General features: G+C 40.4%; 1 protein-coding gene across 2 annotated transcripts in view; it reads left to right on the top strand.

Moving 5' to 3' along the window:
- Window positions 1–14,098, top strand: part of LOC102785259 (receptor-type tyrosine-protein phosphatase gamma-like) — a 327,441-nt gene that overhangs the window by 186,543 nt on the left and 126,800 nt on the right. For both annotated transcript variants that reach the window (XR_015719939.1, XM_087850446.1), the window contains exons 3-4: window positions 8,159–8,341; window positions 11,097–11,245. Coding sequence is in view for 1 of the 2 variants with exons in the window: in XM_087850446.1 (XP_087706572.1) it covers window positions 8,159–8,341; window positions 11,097–11,245 (332 nt within the window). In the remaining variant the exon portion in view is untranslated. The remainder of the gene's footprint in view (window positions 1–8,158; window positions 8,342–11,096; window positions 11,246–14,098) is intronic.

The raw sequence follows: 14,098 nt of genomic DNA, 5'->3' as shown, positions 1-14,098 counted from the left end.
CGTGGTTGTCCATGCCATACCAGTGGGGCCCGCCCCACAGTTTGAGAACCACTGCACTATAGTCTCCAGAGATGTGAGTGTAATCTCAACCTCTGCTGTGGCCATGGGACAGTAAAACAATGAGGTGTGTTAAAAATAAAAATTCTAGCAGAAGAAGTCTTTGCATCAAGTTAAAGAGGACCAAGAGCGCTGCGAGACAACCATCATCTGCGATGTAGAACTTCATCTGACCCCAGCCTTGATGTCTAATGGTCTCATATTCCTCTTCCAAATTGGAGGGATCCGTGGGGGTACTGAAGTCTCCAGATGCCGCCCCAAAAATGATAAAAGTCGCCTCCATATCAGCCCACTGCCCAAGAACATGAAACCTGTTACCAGCCAGAAAGCACGGGGGTCATCTTCTTCATCATTCAGTGAGCGCAGAAACCTGAGAAGGTTAATGACTGTCAGTGAATCGCACATATGTGTGGATGAATTTACATTTTGATCTACAGCCTCTAGTATGAACCCACAGGTAACAGTTTGACTGAAGAGTCTTAATGTAAACAATAGTTAAGAACTGAACAACTAAATCCACTTATTGACAAGTGAGATTTGCCAAATGTCATCGGTGGAGGCGATGTTGTACACCTTTGATATGTTGGCCAAACTAGCTCATCACAGGATTATGGTGGGAAACCGCCCAAATTGGCCTTAACCCTTTAAAAGCGGTCGGAGCAGGCACTATTTTTAAATCCTGGTAGCACTGCAACCACGTGAGCTAGCACAATAAATTTTTTTGCATATGAAACCAGAGGAGTTGTACTTACATCTTATACCATCAGCTTGTCCTCGATCACAGTTTCCTTCCACATAAAGCTTTGCAAAAACTGCATAAAAAGCACTTGCAGCAACAAAAACATAATATTGCAGAAACACGCTTTGCCGATCCGATCAGCTGTTTGTAACACTTCCTACGTTGGAATAGACGTCCGCCATTACCTGCCCGAAACATGTGAGTGAGGTTGGCCCCCCCACCTTCTTCAAATCCAACAAAAGTGGTATCAAACATTTGTGCTACATTTGTGCTGCAAAAATTTTCATTTGTGCTGCTATCATTTTAAAGATATTAATAAAAATTTTTAGAGGTCATCAGAGGTCAACCAGCCCCCCCACATTAATTAAATCAAAATTGGTGTCAATCAACTGTGCTACGTTTGTGCTGGTTTGTGCTGCTAAAATTGTCGTTTGTGCTGCTTCTGTTTTAAAGATATATATTCCTGTTTCTACAGGCTAAACGAACTCTTTTTGTTTTGTATTTACAGTCTATAAACCCTCTGTAATTCTGCTAAGTCTTGATCTAAAAACAATGCACCCTTATTACACACACACACACACACACTTTTAAATATACTAAGTTCTTTGGGTTTGCAAGCATTCACATCACACTCTTCAGCATGCTCAGCAAAGCTTTTTCAGACATCAGGACAATTAACAATATCACAATTCTTTCAGCTCAGTTTTGTAGCATCATCCACGCAATACTTTCATCAACATTTACACTCCTCCCTAAACTTCCTTAAAAAAATAAAATAAATCTTCTCACACACACACACACACACACACACACAATGCCCTTTTTCTCTCAACACAATGTGCACCTTTAATCATTCATCCAAATAACAATTTTACACGTCACTTATACATTCACACATTTATATATCACAAAAGACTGCCAGTAACTGCCAAGATAAATTATTTCCATTACCATATCACAACTTCACTTGATTAAGCTTTACTTAAGGTTTATCACCTTAAGTAAAGCTTATCACCCAGATAACCCTGTCGTCGCAGGAAATTGCAGCGTGTCCGCCGCAAGATGGAGCACACTCATTTTGCACCCCTAGAAGTCCAACTTCTGTCCTAAAATTTATTTAAATTTAAAAGCACCACTGTGGGGATTCTACAGCTGAATTATCTGGTGCCCGAGTCCAACTCTACCACTTATCAATACAGGAATATATCCCTTAACCAAATATCTATATATCTAATATCTCTTTTCTTCCACCATTAATCACAATATATTTTCTCAACTATCCCCAAACTTTACTTTTCTGTATTTCTAGTTTCCCAAAATTATCATGGACATGTCACCTGAAATCTACTTAACAGATTTTATAATTTAGTTTAATTTCTACTACTGAGCCACTTTAATGGTAACAATCATCAATTCAGTGGACAACTAATTTAGAATTCATCCAATGTGCACAATTTTCAACAGGCTTGCGCTTACCTATACTCTTTTAGACCGGTCTGTTGTCCACCTCATATCAGATCGTACCTTAAGGTCCAAATTAGTCCCCTCAGCCGCACAAGAATCCCAGGTCACTGGCACCAAGTATTAAAAACGGTTCTTTTGGATTCTTCAGGGCCAAGAAAACACGGCTCAAAAGTGGTCTTTTACTTTAAAAAATGATCTTTATTTACATATCCTGGATATGGAGACCTGAGCACACAGCACACAACCCAAGGTCTGAAGCACAAATGGAAACCTAGTTATTTATATACTTGCTCTCACGTCACACCACACTTTAAGCTTCGATCAAACAGCCTAGTTGGTTTCACTTTCACTTCATTCTAGCTGCAAAAGCATGCAGTTTCCTGTCAGGCCTTTGTGGCACAGAGTGTACTCAGAGTTAGGCCTTTCTCATATGAAGCAATATAATCAGCATATAAACATTTAAGATGATAAATTTAAACCTCAACACCGGTTACTGCGTTCAACAGATATCAACACAATTTCGATCCGATCCTCACGTGTTAACCTCTTCGACATGTCAATGGCTGTGAACAAAGAGAAACTTGTAAATAACTCATGAAAGAATAAAGTTACGTTGAAACCAAGCACACCATTGTTTTTCTTGTGACATTACCAATAAGTTTGATGTGTCACATGACCCTCTTCCTATTGAACAAACAAAAGTTGTATCCAAGATGGCCGACTTCTAAATGGCCACCATGGTCACCACCCATCTTGAGGAGTTCGCCCCCTCACATATACTAATGTGCCACAAACAGGACTTTAATATCACCAACCATTCCCATTTTATTATGGTGTATCCATATTAATGGCCCACCCTGTACTTATGACTCATGGACTTTAAAGTCTTTTTCAGCCGCTCCATCAGCCAGAGGGTGGTAGGTGCTGGTCCGAACAGATTTAATGCCTGGTAGTTTGTAGAGAAAGACATTTATTTATGTCAGAAGTGATAGCAGAGCTGTACGGTTTAATTTTTTCAGAAATCTCTCAGTCAGAACATGCTATATCATGTTTAGGTGGAAACTAGCGAGCTAACTCTCTGCTAACTTCTAACTCTGTTAGACTGAATAAATTCTGTTTTCATGGATGCCTGGATGTTAAACTTAATTGTTACACCTGGTAAAGCACTAACACTCATCATTTTATTGAAGATGATAATTTAGAGAGTTGTTAACTCTCAGTGATGCCGCAGTGTTTGTCTGACTTTGGGAGCTGAAGTGGAGTTTGGACCCAGATCACTCCACGAGGTTCCTGACTACGGTAGCCGTAATCCTCCAACAATCCATCAAGCGGTGCGGCTTCGTAGCTTACCAAAGTCGTACTTAAACATTTATTGACAGATTTTCGAGCACCGTGTACCACATAAAATCTGTTCGAGGTCAGTAAGCACAACCAGAATGCATACATATTCATACACTGTCGATTTTTGAGAAAGTTTAAGGATTTTAGGTGCACCTTATAGTGCGTAAAATACGGTACAATGTCATATTATCTATATTACAGATAATCGTAGCATGTTATGTAAAAGATGTTTCTATACCTGCGATTACCACAACTAGATGATTGGAACTGAAACTGTGAACAGGGAAAGAAGAGACTGTAGTCCTTTGTGGACACTACAAAGTCTCACATAATTTGATCTTTATGTCAGGTAGTCAGTAACCCATGAGATGGCAGATAATTACATATATTTCCAGTAGCAGCTACTAGATTATGTCAAATGCTCTTAAGAAATCAAAGGAAGTGATCTTCACTGTACAGCTTTTATCTAAATGGGAGTCTGTGGCGCAGACTTCACTTGAAGGTAGTGATGGTGTGTGGAAGCCAAAAACTGTGGTGGATATAAATTTGTGGAACCAGCACCCCAACGCAGGATGTGTGGATCCTATGAGTCTAACCCAGCAGGCAGAGCAGAGCTCGGATAGATGGGTGAGGGGACTGGTTTTAACAGCCTCTGCTGTCTGGAGGTCTACCCTGCGTATCTCAGTTTTTCCCCTTTACTGTTTCACAAAGGGTTAAAAGGGAATGGGCACAATTTAGAATTTATTTGCAGGATATTTTATTAAAGCAACTTAGTAGGCAAAAGTGGAAAAGTGGAATCAAATAATAATAATCACAAAGTAATAATCTAATCAGCTGAATTATACTTATATAATTAACATACTCAGAGCTAATGCTGACCTTGTTCTGGTCTTTGGTAGAAAGGAAGTTGGAGGTAAGAATGAGCACAACCAGATCTGATGATGCACGTATCCTCCTGATTCTTTAATCTAACACGTCAGAAATGAGCAGAGAAAAAAACAAAAAATGCAAACAGAATTTGCAGGTTCACAGTTGCCTCTGAACCTGCAGTGGGAACTCATTGTTGCTGACATACAATCATTCAAGCCACACCTTATTATCTCCTCTCTAACTGACTTTTTTATATCCATGACTTAAAACAGGGTTTAAACTTTAAAATTACTTAATGACATTTTCTTCTTTTCTATGTTATACTTAATTTGTCAATAATTCCATCACATATGAATGTTCAGTCAAATATGAATATACTATACTTGTATGTTAATAATGTTTTATTCAGCTCATGCAATTCACTGAAGTCAAGGAAAACTGGGTATGGGAATTGTGCAGACAAGCTATGCACTGAAAATTGGAACAGCTTTACACTCTCTCCTTAGTGGGAAAACTACTGTCTTCAAAACTACAATGTGCAGAGACTACACAGTGTGCATTTTACTTTGCCACACTGAGCAGGCAGTGAAAAATATTATTTCATTGCAAAAGTTGGAATTTTAAAGTAGAAGGAAGATCTAGGGCAACATTAACTAACACCAGCAGACAGCATTCATTTGATGTTAAAAAACTGAATGTACTAAGTAAAGGAGTGTCATTTGGTGGCTTGCCTTGTGCATATGTATTTTTAAAACTTTTACTTTCAGGAGAAGAATTAAAGATTAATTAATTATATATTATATTATATATTATTATTATTATATATTAATTAATAATTAATTAAAGAATTAAATGAGTCACGCAAATGTGAATTACGCCATCTGCACTAAACTGCCACAGTACCACAGACTGTCCAAAATCTAATGCTGAGAAAAAATATGTCTTATGCCTTGTGGTGGTAGTGATAGTTGCTACTAAGAGTTTATTTTTAGTTGAGGGAGAAGTTATCAGAACGATCACATAATTGGCACTTTGCGTTGATGGCTCAAAGCCTCAGTGCCTCTTCATTCAGTTTTCACGCTGAGTGTTTAGAGGTGAGCCCCACCTTTTGTTCCTCAATAACATTGAGGCCTGCAGATTTTCACTTTGACAGGAATTAATTGAAATGAGCTTCTTTTTCTCAAGCCACTTTTTTTTTTCTCAGCACTGCGCACACAGCGAGCAACCTCTAACAAATATTTATCTCCATTGCACCATTTTTGCCTGAGCTTACACTGGATTGTTTATTTAGTTTGTAGGTCTGCACCATTCTCTCTCTTCTGGATTATTGAGCCACTAATTCACAGTTCAGAGTTCAGGTGTACATTTAACACATTTTTGTGAAAAACTCTAAATATGTCAGCGGTTGCAATGCAGTTATAATTAACATTTATATGATCTGTGCAACTTTGCTTATCATGTCAATGGTTTTCATGACTGGTGGGCTGTTACATCGCAATGAATAATGGGACGGCATTGTCTCCTATCCTTTCATAAAGGATGGTTCAGTGTATCCTATGCTAAAGGAAGCAACGATGCTCCTTTCCTTAATCTTTGGAGAATTTTCACAGCTCATATTACTGCCCCCACACAGATACTTCTGGCTGATGTCTCTCAGTTGGGAACTCTCCTAAACAAAGTGAACTATTGGAATGCACCCCAAGTCTTTAAGTAAACATTGAGATGTTAAAGCTGGGCCCTGTGAGATTTCAGTCCTGGCCTTTGTAGCTATGTTGTGGTTGAAAAAAGGAGTCAGCAGTGCAAAACCAGATATAGAGGTCACTATCATATGTATTATTTCACGAAACAGAATTCGTGAATATAACCTGCCCTCAAATAATGACATTTTGAAATCTTCCGAAATCCTCATGAACAAAAAGGGTTTGTATTTCAGCAGCTTCCTCTGATTGGTGCTCAGGGTAGCTGACAGTGAGCATTGCCCAGTTGTGGAATGTTTAATAGGGATTTACATAATTTAGCAGTGCTTCCTGTCAGCTGGTTTCAGAGAGGTCTGAAATGTCCTTTTGCTCTGATATACACTACCAGTCATAAGTTTGCATACACCTTTTTATTTAATGGTTTTTCTTTATTTTTACAACTTTCTACATTGTAGATACAAACTGAAGACATCAAATGTATGAAGCCAGATATGTGGAATTATGTGGCAAACAATAAATTGATAAATAACTCTAATTATATTTTAGATTTTAGATTCCTAAAAAGTAGCCACCCTATGTTTTGTTGACACTGCTGCAAACCCTTGGCCTTCCCTCAATGAGCTTCATGATGTAGTCACGTGAAATGGTTTAACTTCACCGGTGTGCCTGTCAGGGTTTATTTCTGGAATTTCTCTTCTTAATGGGGTTGGGACCATCATTTGTGTTGTGCGGAAGTCAGGTTGGTACACAGCTGACAGCCCTACTTGACAACTGTTAGAATTCATATTATGGCAAGAACCAATCAGCTAAGTAAAGAGAAACAACAGTCCATCATTACTTTAAGAACTGAAGGTCAGTCAGTCCAGAAAATTGCTAAAACTTGTCCCCAAAGTGCAAAAACCATCAAGCACTACGTCAAAACTGTCTCACATGAGGACCGCCCCAGGAAAGGAAGACCAAGAGTCACCTCTGCTGCTCAGGATAAATTCATCTGAGACACCAGCTTTAGAAATCTCACATTAGCAGCACCTCAGATCAGAACACAGATAAATGCCACGTAGAGTTCAAGTAGCAGACACATCTCTACATCAACTGTTCAGAGGAGACTGTGAATCAGGGCTTTATGGTCAAACAGCTGCTAAGAAACCACAACTAAGAAAAGCAACAAGCAGAAGAGATTTGTTTTGGCCAAGAAACACAAGGAATGGACATTAGACCAGTGGACATCTCGGCTTTGGTCTGATAAGTCCAAATCTGAGATCTTTGGCTCCACCCACCGTGTCTTTGTGCAGAAATGGTGAACAATGATCTCCACATGCATGGTTCCCACTGTGAAGCATGGAGGAGAAGGTGTGATGGTGTGGGGGGGCTTTGCCGGGGAGACTGTTGGGGATTATTCAAAACTGAAGGCACACTGAACCAACCTGGTTATTACAGCATCATGCAGCGACATGCCATCCCATCCGGTTTGGGTTTAGTTGGACCATCATTTAATTTTCAATAGGACAATGACCACCAAACACACCTCCAGGCTGTGCCAGATGGCCTGGCCTCCAAAGTCACCTGACCTAAACTCAGTCAAGATGGTTTGGGATGAGATGGACCGCAGAGGGAAGGCAAAAGGGTCAACAAGTGTTCAGCATCTCTGGGAACTCCTCCAAGACTGTTGGAAAACCAGGAGCTCATGAGCTCATTGAGAGAATGCCAAGAGCAGTAATCAAAGCAAAGGATGGATATTTTGAAGAATCTAAAATATAAAAAATGTTTTGAGTTATTGACAATTTTTTGTTTACTACATAATTCCATATGTGTTCATTCACGGTTTTGACACCTTTAGTAAGAACCTACAATGTTAATCGTCATGAAAATAAAGAAAAAACATTAAATCAGGGGATGTGTTGAAACTTTTGACTGGTAGTATATCTCAGTTTTGCATTCACTTTTTTTTTTTCAAGTGATGAGATGCTGTTGTATTTCTTATCTTCCCCAGGTATGTATGGGCCAGATGAGGGCTGGGCATCTGCCTACCCACAATGTGGAGAGAGAAACCAGTCACCAATCAATATTGTGGATAAGGATACCAAAATATCCAGAGAATATCAGGAGCTGACACTGGAGGGTTTTAACATAGAATCTTCAAATAAGACATCTATGAAGAACACTGGCAAAACAGGTAAACATAAAACATGTTCTGTTTGTCCTTTTGTTAAAGTTTCTTTTTTTGTTCTTGATTTATGTTTCCCTTTGCAACAACAATCTTTGTCTTTCACCACCACTTTTAGGAGGGGACATCATTTCTATACCTTGGCGTATCTTTTCTGACATTGTACGGGCATGAATTCTCACATTAACATTGACTTTAGCTGGGCAAGCTGAGAGGCCTGCAGCTTTTTCAGGTGGTTTGTTTGGCACTGTAGCAATCAGAGGCCAAGAAAAATGCCCAGTGGATTTATTTTTTCAAGTGGATCATTACAGCTTTGCCATGGTCCACTTAAATGATCTTTATGATTATTACTTATTTTATTTATTTTTAACTTTTAAGATATTACAAATGGAACAGACATGACTGGGTGATAGGAAAGGTAAAGATGTAGAATAGAAAAGTTCAAAAAAAGGAGAGGGGAAGAAAAATAGAGGGGAAGAGGGACAGAGAGAAAAGACAAAAAAATCTGCTGGATCACCTGCTGGAAGAAAAAAAAAGCAAAAGGAGAACAACCACAAGAGAAACCACAGCAAGAACCTAGATAAGTGTAAGTAACAGTGACCAATAGATATTGAATGTTAATGAGCAGCGCGCAAGACTGACAATGCATGACGTGCTTTGACGCAGCAACCAAGGAAGATACAGTATGTGTCTGTGCACACCTGTGTGCATGAGCGCGCTTGTATTGAAAAGGTTTCTCCACTATCTGATAGTGGGTGTGGGGAGCCATAGCCCTGCCCCCCAGGACATGAAGCAGGCATGGAGGAGATCCAGGCCCCAAACATCTTGAGGCCCCCCAATGCACGAGAGCTCAAGGAGGACCATCATGCAACCCACCTAGAAAGAGCTTAGGATAGTCCCAGACAGGGGGGTCATGCAGCAGCCACATTGCAGAAGCTACAGGGGGCTGTGACGATGTGCCTGCAGAATCTGCCGGCAGCCAGCTGTGTCAGAGTGGACCTCGACCTGGGCCTGAAGGGCAGTTCAGAGTTCAGGTGTACATTTAACACATTTTTGTGAAAAACTCTAATTATGTCAGCAGGTTGATAAATGCAGTTATAATTAACATTTATATGATCTGTGCAACTTTGCTTATCATGTCGATGGTTTTCATGACTGGTGGGCTGTTATGAGGGCCCAGGCCCTGCCAAGCAGCCACCGGGAGTGAGCTCACATCTGAGCCCCCAGCCCTGGATACCGAGAACCACCAATGCACTGACAGCTGAGGGCATCAGCCACTGGCAGGGAGTGTGGTGGTGTGTGGTAGATAGATCCCTACATCAGGAGCTGGCCCCATTTGGGTTTAGCCTCGTCCTGCCTGTCACACAGCACTAACCCTGACACCACTTGTGAATGTGAAAATAAATGGTAAATGGTCTGTATTTGTATAGCGCTTTACTTGGTCCTAAGGACCCCAAAGCACTTTACACTATACACAATCATCCACCCATTCACACACACATCCACACACTGGTGATGGCAAGCTACAGTGTAGCCACAGCCACTCTGGGGTGCACTGACAGAGGCGAGCATAGTGTTTCAATTCTCTCTATATCTCAGCAAATTGCAATAGAATGACAAAGGACCCTGTAAGGGAAATTCTAATCAATTGAAAAACAATTCTGCCTGGCAAATTAGCCCCTCATATGAGTGTATGCTTTATAAGCTGATGGAAACTGATGGAAATGATCTTTAGTGAGGATGTATTCCGCAGAGAAAATCTGAAGGAGAAACAGACCTATCTTTAGCATGTCTTAGAATATGTTTCTTTTATTTATGCATTTAAAGCTGTTTCATGCTGTGCACGTGCCCACATTCTGATGGTGTTTCAAGGAACCTTTGAAATTGTCTTCATGTCATCGATAGATGTCACATTTTTGTTTCTGTATCTGTTTTTAAAGAGAAATTATTTCCATGTCTGCTGAAAAATCTGATACGAATCAGAGCTCACTTTTTTCATCTACCCATATAGCAAAATTGGTATGGCCCGGATCTAGCTTACACGTGGCCCACACATGGGCCAGCACAAGGCCATTTGCAGACACACTGCTGGTCCTGTGCTGGCCCAGAACAGTTTCAACGCTGGCCCCAGATGTCAGCCTAATGTGTACCTTAATCAAGCCATGTAATAACAACATGTGCCGGAACATAGGAGTGCAAAAGTAACATAATGAAACTCTGTTCAGACAGTGAATGGACTAATTCTTATGTTGCACTTTTCTACTCTCCTGGATTACTCAAAGTGCTCTATACAACATGCCACATTCACACACTTTCTCTAAACTGAGTGCTTTCTAACTACATTTACACACATTCACATTCTTGACATGCAGACTAGAGGAGCCAGGGATCAAACCACTAATCTTCCGACCAGTAGGTGTCCTGCTCTACCTCCTGAGCTACAGCCACCCAGTGGGAAGCATGAGTAAACCCTTACAAGGTTTTGGATAAAGTGTACACTCCCAAACCTGTCAAACCTGCATTTGAAACGTTGGCTACCATAGCAGTATAGTATTGCAACATGGCATTTGGGTCTTCTAACTAAAATAGGAAAATAGGAAAATAAATAGTGCCATCATTGCCAGGCCTGGCCCATATCTGGATGACATACCACTTACATGCCAGAAGTCAGCCAGCATTGCCGGCTTGACACCAGATGCGGGCCAGACCTGCCTGCTATGTGGGTAATCACTGTTTTTTCTCTCCTCTTCTGTATTTCTTCCAGTCGCCATCATGTTGAAAGATCATTACTTTGTTCGGGGAGCAGGTCTACCAGGGAGGTTTAAGGCAGAAAAAGTAGAGTTTCATTGGGGCACAAGCAATGGATCGGAGGGCTCAGAACACAGTATCAATGGCCAACGTTATCCTGTGGAGGTAAGCTCAATTTTCTAAGGAAAAGAATACAATATAATTTAAAATGTTTGAATATCATTTTTGACTACATTTATATTTCGCCTTTAGGTGTTTACCTTACCTTGTTTGGTAGACTTCTTTTCAGCACAACCTTACATGTCTTACATGACTTTACTTTTTTTTTTCAATTTCGACATATTGTTTTGACAAAATGTACTTTCTATTGCATGAAAAAACATAAAATCCAAGTAGGCAAAATTATTATTTTTTTTACTGTGAAAACAAACACATTTAAGGAATCATTTTTATAACTTGAAATGCAAATATAAATTATAAAAAAATACATATGAATTTTGCAAACTTAAAAAATACATGCAATGGCTGGGGTGTCTTTTGTGCAACGATTTAAAACTTTTTCCTTTAGAACTATCAGGTGTCACAATAAGGTGCTACACAAATTATTTGTGCCATTCCACCACGAGACTGAGGGACAGGCCTCAGACCCAAAGACTTGACAACAGGAGCTGTATCACTTTGTCTGGTTTCCACGCAGAGACAGCATTTACATTTCAGTGTCCCTGTCATGGCTATGTGGCCAGCATCTGTGTCATTCAACAGCCACCTTATTGTTTTGACACATAATACAAAAAACAAGCAAAAAATACTACACTACAAACCAACTACACACTCCAAACAAGCTAATGTCACAAATCTCACATCTCAAATCTCGCTCTCTTGTCGCTGTCACTATCCCCACTTCCTAAGCAAGCAAATGTCAAATGTTGTCATATAATGTTTGTTTTGACCCACAGGTTTCTGTAAGAACGTACGTAGGCTGCCATGACAGACCAGTACTTCCGCAGTCCGGTTACTCAAAGTGAGAGCCAGCGTTCACTCGTTGCTAACAAAAAAATCGGTTACTTTGTGTTGTAATTAGCGGCTTTACCTGTTCGAGGATGAGCTCAATTGCTAACTTTACTGTTGAGTGATGGCAAGGTTTCATTGGTGCTTTGCTAACACTAGACTTTATTGAACTATCAATAAAGTCTTGGTGTGCAAGGTGATATGGTGCACACTGGGAGTTCACATTGCACTGTTGCTCTGCCCTGTGACGTCTGTCTTAGTTTATCTTAGATGTTTGGATTCAAGCTTCTTTTCTGTCCCTGCATTCCACCTGCGCTGCTCGTCTGTACATGCAAGCCCCGTCTTTCCACTCATCACAGCGTTCTGCACCTGCAACAAACATTAATCGTATTTTCTCACTGTCAATACTCAAGATTTAACATCATGAGGAAATTTACACTAACAAAAGTACTACTGTGTCTGTTAATATCAGTGGTGGACAAAGGGCTGGTGTCCTGCATGTTTTAATTCAATTCAATTCAATTCAATTTTATTTATATAGCGCCAAATCACAACAAATGTCGCCTCAAGGCGCTTCATAGATACAGAGAAAAGCCCAACAATCATATGACCCCCTATGAGCAAGCACTTTGGCGACAGTGGGAAGGAAAAACTCCCTTTTAACAGGAAGAAACCTCCGGCAGAACCAGGCTCAGGGAGGGGCGGGGCCATCTGCTGCGACCGGTTGGGGTGAGAGAAGGAAGACAGGATAAAAGACATGCTGTGGAAGAGAGACAGAGATTAATAACAGATATGATTCAATACAGAGAGGTCTATTAACACATAGTGAGTGAGAAAGGTGACTGGAAAGTAAAAACTCAATGCATCATGGGAATCTCCCGGCAGCCTACATCTATTGCAGCATAACTAAGGGAGGATTCAGGGTCACCTGGTCCAGCCCTAACTATATGCTTTAGCAAAAAGGAAAGTTTTAAGCCTAATCTTAAAAGTAGAGATAGTGTCTGTCTCCCGAATCCAAACTGGAAGCTGGTTCCACAGAAGAGGGGCCTGAAAACTGAAGGCTCTCCCTCCCATTCTACTTTTAAATACTCTAGGAACAACAAGTAGGCCTGCAGAGCGAGAGCGAAGTGCTCTAATAGGGTAATATGGTACTACAAGGTCATTAAGATAAGATGGGGCCTGATTATTTAAGACCTTGTATGTGAGGAGCAGGATTTTGAATTCAATTCTGGATTTAACAGGAAGCCAATGAAGGGAAGCCAAAACAGGAGAAATATGCTCTCTCTTTCTAGTCCCTGTCAGTACTCTTGCTGCAGCATTTTGGATTAGCTGAAGGCTTTTCAGTGAGTTTTTTGGACATCCTGATAATAATGAATTGCAGTAGTCCAGCCTGGAAGTAATAAATGCATGAACTAGTTTTTCAGCATCACTCTGAGACAGGATATTTCTAATTTTAGAGATGTTGCGCAAATGGAAGAACGCAGTCTTACATATTTGTTTAATATGTGCGTTGAAGGACATATCCTGGTCAAAAATGAGTCCAAGGTTCCTCACAGTGTTACTGGAGGCCAAGGTAATGCCATCCAGAGTAAGAATCTGGTTAGATACCATATTTCTAAGCTTTTCAGCGCCGAGTACAATGACCTCAGTTTTATCTGAGTTAAGAAGCAGAAAGTTAGTGGCCATCCAAGTCTTTATGTCTTTAAGACATTCCTGCAGTTTAACTAATTGGTGTGTGTTATCTGGCTTTATGGACAGATAGAGCTGGGTGTCATCTGCATAGCAGTGAAAATGTATGCTATGTCTTCTAATGATGCTGCCTAGGGGAAGCATGTATAATGTAAACAGAATTGGTCCTAGCACTGAACCCTGTGGAACTCCATAATTAACCTCAGTGTGTGAAGAGGACTCTCCATTTACATGCACAAATTGGAGTCTATTAGATAGATATGATACAAACCACTGCAGTGCAATACCTGTAATACCTACAGCATGTTCTAATCGCTCTAA

This window comes from Neolamprologus brichardi, chromosome 13 (assembly GCF_056152115.1).
Source record: "Neolamprologus brichardi isolate AB-2024 chromosome 13, ASM5615211v1, whole genome shotgun sequence".
Taxonomy (NCBI): Eukaryota; Metazoa; Chordata; class Actinopteri; order Cichliformes; family Cichlidae; genus Neolamprologus; species Neolamprologus brichardi.
Note: the sequence above shows the minus strand (reverse complement) of the source record. Positions and strands in the feature narration are given on the sequence as shown.